This window comes from Octodon degus, unplaced genomic scaffold, assembly GCF_000260255.1.
Source record: "Octodon degus isolate 3935 unplaced genomic scaffold, OctDeg1.0 scaffold00018, whole genome shotgun sequence".
Classification (NCBI taxonomy): domain Eukaryota; kingdom Metazoa; phylum Chordata; class Mammalia; order Rodentia; family Octodontidae; genus Octodon; species Octodon degus.
The window spans coordinates 732820-742088 of record NW_004524594.1 but is presented as its reverse complement, the minus strand read 5'-3'; the positions used below and the strand labels follow the sequence as shown (position 1 = coordinate 742088).

At 47.6% G+C, this 9269-nt stretch overlaps 1 protein-coding gene across 2 annotated transcripts in view; it reads left to right on the top strand.

The window, feature by feature from the left end:
- Window positions 1–5687: 5687 nt before the first annotated feature.
- Window positions 5688–9269, top strand: part of Ptpmt1 (protein tyrosine phosphatase, mitochondrial 1) — a 5930-nt gene continuing 2348 nt past the window's right edge. Inside the window, exons 1-3 of one of the 2 annotated variants that reach the window (XM_023710499.1) lie at window positions 5688–5911; window positions 6033–6113; window positions 6219–6246. In XM_023710499.1, the coding sequence (XP_023566267.1) occupies window positions 5738–5911; window positions 6033–6113; window positions 6219–6224 (261 nt within the window). In that variant the 5' untranslated portion in view covers window positions 5688–5737 and the 3' untranslated portion in view covers window positions 6225–6246. Of the gene's footprint in view, window positions 5912–6032; window positions 6114–6218; window positions 6247–9269 lie in introns of those variants that run through there. The other variant, XM_023710496.1, reaches the window with a different exon arrangement.

Below are 9269 nucleotides of genomic sequence, written 5' to 3'. Positions count from 1 at the left end.
CGTGGTTCAATCCCCCAGCACTACATGCCAGCCAGCCCTGGTGGGCTGAGCTGGCCACACACACACACACACACACACACATAAATAAATAATTTTTTAAAAAAAACAAAACTAAAAAACCAAATTAGAGATGGTGGATAAACAAATTATGGAATATAGAAATAAAAACTAAATTATGCAATATGAGGTGTGATCACAAATACAGTTAGCCTTGGGGTTGGGGAGATGGTTCAGTAGAATAAGTGCTTGCCTGGCAAGCTCAAGGGTCTGAGTTCAATCCCTGGTTCCGGAAAAAACAAAAAAACAAAAAAAAACCCCAAATACAGTTAGCCTGGCTTGGTGACACAGGCCTGTAATCCCAGCACTCAGGAGGCTGAGGCATGAGGATGATTGCCGATTTGAGGCCCAGCCAGGGCTACAAAGCGAGCTCAAGGCCAGCCTGAACTGCATAGCGTCTGTCTCAAAAAGACAAAACAAGAGCTGGCAAGATAGCTCAGCAGACAAAGAGCCTACTTAGGCAAGCAAAGGGGACTGGGGTTTAATCCCTGAACCTCATGCCATGCTAGCCCCACTCCCTGCCTCCCCCTTCCTGCAATGAGCAAGCGACAGAGACTGGGACAGAGACTGGGCGTGGTAGTGCATGCCTTTAATCCTAGTGCTGGGCAGGCTAAACACAGGAGGATCACTATGAGTCTAAGCTGCATAGTGAGGTCCTGTACCTAGTACACTAAAAAAAAACCCCCGAAAACAAACAAGGGGCCGGGGAGATGGCTCAGTAGAATAAGTACTTGCCTGGCAAGTACAAGGGCCGGACTTCAATCCCTGTTCAGCCAATAAATAAATAAATAAATAAATATAGTGACTTTAAAAATATTTTCATTTATTTGGGTATAAAGTATATTGGTGGGGACTGGGGAGATGGCTCAGTGGAATAAGCGCTTCCCTGGCAAGTGCAAGGGCGTGAGTTCAATCTCCAGTTCCACCAAAAAGAAAAGAAAGAGCCACACAGAGGAGGTTTAGGAGGCAGTTTATTACGTGACTGGGGGGGCCAAATGGGGAAGGGCAAAGGCCAATTGGCACATATTGTTGGAGGGCGGAGTGAAGTCATGGGTTGCTGAAGGAGACTGAACATCTCAAGTTACAGTGTAAGGCTATCAGTTATACAAAGCACGAGTTAGCCAAAGGAAATGTCTTGTTATGTTTTAAGCTACATTGCAAGGCCATCGGTTACACAAAGCAGAAGAGACAGCGGTTGCACAAAGGAAGAAGTGTTCTGTTATCAGGCCTGCCTAGACATGTCCACCTGGTCTTGGCAGGCATCCTGGGCAGCTTTTTATTTAAAATTTTAATTTCTGCTTTAAAAAATACTCTGCCTTGCTTTCAATTGCACTTCTCCCATCATTCTTGCCACTTTCTGCAGCAGCTCTGGAGTTCTCTTGTGAGGGTCTTTACTGCACTGTCCTGGCTGCCTCAATGTGCTGAACTGATTCCCAGAATTTACCTTTCATGGTCATTTGCACTCTGGGAAAGAGCTCAATGTCACATCTGCTGAATAAGGTGGATCTTAACAGTGTCAGAATTTAGGAGGGATTTTGTTTGTTTGTTTGAGACAGGGTCTTACTATGTAGTTCAAGCTGGCCTTGAACTCACTGTGGGGCCTGAGGGGAACTCATGATGATCTTCCTGCCTCAGCCTCCTGAATTCTGGGATTATAGGCATGCACTACCACGCCTGGCTTCCTTCCTTTAATAAATGTAGAGTTATAGCTGAGGCCAGGTTTATTAGTGGGATGAAGTGATTGAGGTCTTGGCATGGAAGAATAAGATTAACACCGTGTTTTTGCTCTGGTTGGATCCGCTCATTTTGTTTTGCCCTCACAGCTCATCGACTATGGAAAAATGGGAGACACTAATAAGCGAGCCATGCATATGGCTGACTTCTGGCTTACAGAGAAAGATTTAATCCCAAAGCTGTTTAAGGTACTGGCCCCTCAGTTCCACGGTCAGAGTGGGGGCTACATGAGGATGGTGCAGATCCCAAATCGGAACACGATGGATCTGGCAAAGATGGCAGCAATTGGATATAAAGGGAATTGCCTCCCATCCCTGCCTCTACCTCGAAGAGACAGTGACCTTAAGCATCTATATTCGTATCTGTTCCTCTTTAAGCAAAACAAATTTCTTTTTCTTTCTTTTTTTGGTGGAACTGGGGATTGAACTCTGGCCCTTGCGCTTGCCAGGCAAGTGCTTATTCCACTGAGCCATCTCTCCGGCCCCCTCTTTTTCTTTTTTGTTAGTTCTAACTCAGGACCTTGCACTTGCCAGGCAGGCACTTAAGCTGCTATTTTGTGCCTTTGTTTTGTAACCAAGAATCAAACTCAGGATCTCATGCTTGCCAGGCAGGTACCATGCCGCTGAACCACATCCCCAACCCTATGTTTTATATTTATTTATTTATTTATTTATTTATTTATTTTGGTGGAACCGGGGATTGGACTCAGATCCTTGCGTTTGTCAGTCAAGCGCTTATCCTACTGAGCCATCTCCCTGGCCCCCTTATTTTTTTGAATTCTATCTTTTTTTTTTAATTTTTATTTATTTATTTGTGTGTGTGTGTGTGTGTGTGTGTGTGTGGCCAGCTCAGCCCACCAGGGGGCGGGGCTGGCTGGCATGTGGTGCTGGGGGATTGAACCGAGGTCCTTGTGCTTTGCTAAGCTTGTTCTAAGTAGGTGCTTTAGACCACTGAGCCATCTCACCAGCCCCGTCCCCCTTATTTTTTTGATACAGGATCTCATTATGCAGTTCAGGCTGGCCTTAAACTCATTCAATTCTCCTGTCTCAGCCTCCCTAGTACTAGGATTACAGGCATGCGCCACCATACCTGGCCAAAATAAATTCTGGATCCTGCCAATATTAGCCTGGCATTTTTGGTAAGGCCTAAGATTTAGAATAGTACAAAAAGTTTAAAAACTATTTAGGGCTGGGTGTGGTGACACACTCCTATTCCAACAGCAAATACCAAAACAACACCTAACATTTGGGGGCAGATTTATTTACTTTGATGGGCACTGATTGAGATCATTACTAAAATATCAGGGGCTGGTGAGATGGCTCAGTGATCTAAAGCACTTACTTAGAACAAGCTTAGCAAAGCACAGGGATCCCGGTTCAATCCCCCAGCACCACATGCCAGCCAGCCCTGCCCCCTGGTGGGCTGAGCTGGCCACAAACACACACTCACACATAAATAAATAAAATTTAAAAATAAAATAAAATAAAATATCAGGCCCTGATCTCTGGTGGTCTAGGGCTTAGATGGGATGGATAAGCAAGCAGGAAGTCCACATGCAGAATGGCTTGTAAACTGGGGTTGGTTTATACAATGGATATCCCTCCTCTCCCCTCGCATTTCTAAGACACAGAAGCAACTGGAATTAGAACAGGAACTACTGCCTGAGCAACTGAAGTATACTGGCTGGGGGAGGCATTTTCTGTTACACTATAACCCCAGAAATCAGAAGGCTGAGGCAGGAGAATTGCTTCAAGTTCAAGGTCAGCATTGGCTACACAGAAAGACTCTATCTCAAAAAATTAACCAAAGAAAAACTTTTTTTCAGCAATCACCATAAAAGTCTCAGAAAATAACACACACAGGGGCTGGGGAGATGGCTTAGTAGAATAAGCTCTTGCTTGCCAAGTGCAGGGGCCTGAGTTCAATCCCCAGTTCCACAAAAAAACCAAAAAACCACACACACAGTATATGAATTATAAAACATGTAGTGTGGGGGCCGGGGAGATGGCTCAGTGAAATAAATGCTTCCCTGGCAAGTGCAGGGGCCTGAGTTCAATCCCTGGTTCCGCCAAAAAAACCCAAAAAATAGAAAAACATGCAGTGCGGTGAATGTGAGACAGCAAAGGTTTTTCACCCAGGTTTCCTCCATTCCGCTAGTTGTAAGATAAGGAGGCCAGGCATGATCCCTTAAGATGCCTTGCAGGCATACTCACCTTTAGTCAGGTGAAAGCAGTTTAAGCTCTAACTTGATTTAGGGAGATTCTCTTTTTTTGCAGAACCAGGGATTGAACTCAGGTCCTTAGGCTTGCCAGGGAAGCGCTTATTCTACTGAGCCATTTCCCTGGCCAAGATTTAGGGAGATTCTAAACAAAAGGACTTGAGCTGAAATAGCCATTTACTATATTTTTCATCACACCTCATAAAGACAAAAACAGGCTCTCTTGGTGCATATAGATACAACATATTGGAAGGAAATTTAACAATAACCATTAAAAATTTAAAATACTCGCATTTATTATATATAATTCTATAAAATGGTAAAAATTTTTGTATAGTTTTAGGGAAGGGTCTACAGGGTATTCAGGGTCTCACTACTAGATCAGACTCGTAGTGATCTTCCTGTTACAGCCTCCCAAGTGCTGGGATTACAGGCACAGGCCACCACGCCCAGTCTCAATCACCATCTCAGCATGCCCCGGGGCCTAAGCAGGTGCTGTAATCCACTGAGCTCTTTGGCCAGCCCTAAACTATTAAGTCATAAATGGTAGATCCATATTTGCTAAGCAAGAGGGGAAGGAGTTACAGAGCAAATGGAGAAACTGGGGGTGATGTACGTTTCAGTTTCACTGTCTTCAATACATGCTCATTTCACAAGTGCATCCGTGGCAGGGTGCCTTTAGGGTACACTTTGGAGCCCTGTGTGTGGCGCACACCTTGAGCCAACTATTTGGACGTCTGAAGCAGGAAGATGGCAAGTTCAAGGCCAACCTAAGCAATTCAGCAAGACTTTGTCTTGAAATACAATGTGGAGGACAGATATGGTGGTGCCTGCCCGTGTCCCAGAACTCTGGGAGGCTGAACTGGAGGGTCACAAGTTCGAGTCCAAAATGGGCAATTTAGTGAGATTCTGTCTCGAATAGAAAAGGAGGGGCCAGGGAGATAGCTCAGTAGAATAAGTGCTTGGCTGGCAAGCGCAAGGGCTTGAGTTCAAGCCCGATTCCGCAAAAAAGAAAAGAGTTGGGGGTGGAGTTCAGTGTGAGGACTCTGGATTCCGGCCCCAGCACTACGCGGAAAAAAAAGGATAAACTATAAGCTCCATATGCCTGCACTGACATGGCATAATATTCATATCATTGAGTGAAAAGAAACAGTAAATAGGAAGCCCATCTTTATTCTAGGCCTGGGGGTGCACACTGAGCTCCGTTCCCAGCCCCTCCCTCGCTTTTTGGGACAGGCTTTGCTAAGTCACTAAGGTGCCCAGGCTGCTCCTAGAGAACTTTGATCAGCCTGCCTCAGCCTCCCAGAGAGTTGGGGTCACAGGCCAGCGTCCCCATCTCTCAGCATGAGTTTCTCATCAATCTCCCACCTAGTGTACGAGGTGTTGGGGCAGGAGCGGGGGAGGGGGGGCGGGGAGCAGGCCTGAGGCCTGGGGGCGCTGGTGGGGAGAGGCCACCGCTTACTTCCCCGCGCCCTGGGACTGGGCCAGGCCGAGCACTCCCCACCGCGGGGCCTCCGCTTGAAAGCGCAAAGCAAAATAAACAAAGTGAGCGCCGGGCGCCGCCTCCAGTCTCCCCTCTCCCTTGGCTGGTTCTCCCCGTGCAGTCCCAGCCCGGGCAGGGTGGCACCGCCCGCTGGTCCTGTCCCCTCCCCGGGGCGGAGCCCGCCGGCCGCCCACTCCTTGCGCGCGCCGGTTCCGGTCGCCCGCGCTGTGTCGCGTCCCGGCGCGATGGCGCCCTCGGTGTGGCTGGGCGCCAGCCTGGCCCGCGCGCTCTTCTACCCGACGCTGCTCTACACCGTGCTCCGCGGGAAGCTGGGCGGCCCGGCCCACCGCGAGTGGTACCACCGCATCGACCGCACCGTGCTGCTGGGCGCGCTGCCGCTGCGGAGCCTGACACGCAAGGTGGGCGACGGTGGGTCGGGGACCGGGGCAGGGACGGGGCGGGACCAGGCGGGGTGGGGACGGGAGGCTTGGTTAGGGACATGGCGTCCCGGTAGCCCGCTGAGCCCTTGGTGGCCTGCAGCTGGTCCAGGACGAGAACGTGCGCGGCGTGATCACCATGAATGAGGAGTACGAGACCAGGTTCCTGTGTAACAGCTCCAAGGTGAGCAGGGGACCTTGAGGTCCCTGGATGACGCCGCGGGCAGGACGGCTAGGAGGGCGGGGACCCCAAGGAGCCCTTAGCAGTAAAGCTACCCTCACCCACCAGCAGTGACCCCAGCACCCAGGAGACTGAGGTGGCAGGATTACTTGAACCAAGAAACAAAAACAGTAAGTTAACAAAGCGGCAGAGTCTGATTTTTTTTTTTTTTTTTAGTTCAGATTGGCCTTAAGAGCACTCTGTAGCCCAGGTGGGCTTGAACTTGCAATCACCCTCCTGCCTTAGCCTCCAGAATGCTAGGATGACAGCATGGGCCATCAGGCTGGGCCCCTCTGATTACTCCCTTATGCACAAGGTTATATAGTCTTCTCATTTTCCTCACCGAAATTGCAAAGCCACCTTTCTGGCTCATGCAGTTCACACTCCGTCAGTGTACTTGGCTTTAACTTGAGGGATTTCTTACCACCTTCATATGGAAGAGATGCCATGGAGTTGGGGCCTAAAACCTCATTTCATTATATTAGAGCTTTCTTATGGGGCCTTCTGCAATGGGTATTAGAAGAGGTGACATCTATTGTTACTGAATTATTTTAGAGGGGCCGGGTGATGCACACAGCCATAGTCCCAGCCTACCCACAGCAGCAGAGGCAGGAGGATCACAAGTTCAAGCCCAACTTTTACAACTTAAAAGAGCCACATCCTAGGGGTGGAGAGCGAGCTCTGCAGCTTAAGCCCCTGTCGGGCCACTCAAGGTCCTGAGTTTGATTCCTAGTACCACAAAAAAAAAAAAAAAAAAAAAAAGCTGTGTCTCAAAACAAAAATAAAAAAGATTAAAAGGACTCTTCAAAATTAAAAAGAAAAAAAATTAAAAGGACAGGAGATGTAGCTCAGTATGAAGGCTCTGGGTTCAAACCCCAGGATCATCAAACAAAAACACCACTTTCTCATCATATAGCTTAAGGAACATGCTATTATTGCAATCAATACACTTCTTAGACACCTTACAAATATTTGTGCCTTATACCAAAAATATATTCTTTAGTCTTATTTCATGGGTATACAGCTAAATGGTAGAGTACATAATGTAGCATGTGTGAGACCCAGAATTTGCTCGCTCGCGCTCTCTCTCTCTCTCCCCCTCCCCCTCTCCCTCTCCCTCTCCCTTTCTGCCCCTTCCTTCACCCCCCCCCCCAGCTTGCTCACCTAGATGCAGTGCCCACAGCGGAAGACTGGAGGACTAGGATAGAAATGAACTGTGTAAGGCAGATGACAGGAAGGTCCCCCCACCTCTGGCTTGAACCTGTGGTTTCAGCCCTGGGGAGGCTGACGCAGGAGGATCACATGCCTTGCATGTGCTAGGCCACACTCTGCACTGAGCAGAGCTATGTCCTGTGCCCTGTAGCGCACACTGCAAAAGGATGGATAATGGTTCCTTGGAGTTCCCCCCGAACCCCAGAGGTCCTCAGCCTCACAGTAAATGTTCATGAATGTGCTTGCTCCTGAGGCATCTAGGGAGCACCCACAGGAGATGCTTGGTCTCTCGATGTGAGGTGTTGGCATCTGAGGTGGTGCTATCTCAGCCAACTAGCAAGGGAGTCTCCGAGGCAACAGTGTTCACGTTTCCGTGAGTTTGAGAATCACCTAAAAGGCGAGGAAGGCACTCTCGGTGCACAGTACCATGAGTATGTAGCGACTTCATGGGGTTCCTTGTGCCAGGCTAGGTTTTGTTCATTTTTTTTAAACCATAATTTTCTAAAATACCTTTAAAAAAAAAAAAAACTTTTTACTCTCTTAAATTTTTTTGGAGGGGGCCTGCTCAGCCCACCCTGAGGGTGGGGCTGGCGCAGCATGTGCTGAGGGATTGAACCTAGCACATGGATCGCCTACCTAAGCTTGCCTAAGTAGGCGCTGTAGTGAGCTATCTTTCCAGCCCTTTTGTACATTTTGAGAGCAGCCTTAAGTACTGACCTTCACCAGTCTCTCAGTTCCCATACTTGTTAGCAAGTGGAGTAGCTCAGGGAGATGGCTCAGTAGCATAAGCGCTTGCCTGGCAAGCGCAAGGTCCTGAGTTCAATCCCCAGCACCGCAAATAAATAAATATCAACAGAAAACACAGCTGGTGGGCAGCGTGCCCTGGGAAACCAAGGTAGGAGGGCTGTAAGTTTGAGCCCTGCCTAGGCCACATAGAGACTTAGCAAGATCTGAGCTCAAATTTAAAGACTGTGGGTGTCACTCAGTGAAAAGCCCTCTCTTCCATCCCTAACAGCACACCTGCACCTGCACCCACAGTGAAAGTACAGTTGCCCAGATTGGTAGAGAGTATATTTCTTGATTTTTTTTTTTAAATACTTTTCAACTTTAATTATCTTTTTTTTTTTTTTTTTTTTTTTTGGCGGAACCGGGGATTGAACTCAGGCCCTTACGCTTGCCAGAGAAGCGCTTATTCCACTGAGCCATCTCCCCGGCCCCTTTCTTGCTTTTAAGTGGTAATATTACAGTAAAAACGGAAGACATGTTTTAATTTTATTTTTTATTTTATTTTGGTACTGAGAATCAAACTCATGACCTTGCACTTGCAAGGCAGGCACTGTGCCACTGAGTTATATCCCTGGCCCTAATTTTTTATTTTTATATCCATATATTTTTTTTCTGTATTTTAGGGAAGGGTCTACAGGGTCTCACTACTAGATCAGACTCATAATGATCTTCCTATTTACAGCCTCCCAAGAGCTGGGATTACAGGCGCATGCCAACATGCCCAGTCTTAAGTTGCCATCTCAGTGTGCTCTGGGGGCGGGGCTGGCACAGCAGGCTGGAGTATTGAACCCCTGGACCCTGTGCCTGCTTGCAGGCACTTTAATCCACTAAGCTATTTGGCTGGCCCTTAATTTTTAAAATTATTATTTTAAGGACTGGCCTTCATTTTAAAAGTTTAGCCACCCTTTTTTCAGTACTGGAGGTTGAATCCAGTCTTCACACTGAGCTACCTTCCCAGCTTTTTATTTTTATTATTTATTTCCTTTTTTTTTTTTTTTGCAGAACCGGGGATTGAACTCAGGCCCTTGTGCTTGCCAGGCAAGCGTTTATTCTACTGAGCCATCTCCCCAGCCCTTTTTTTTTTAAAAAAAAAAAAAAAAAAACAGGGTCTCCCTCTGTAGC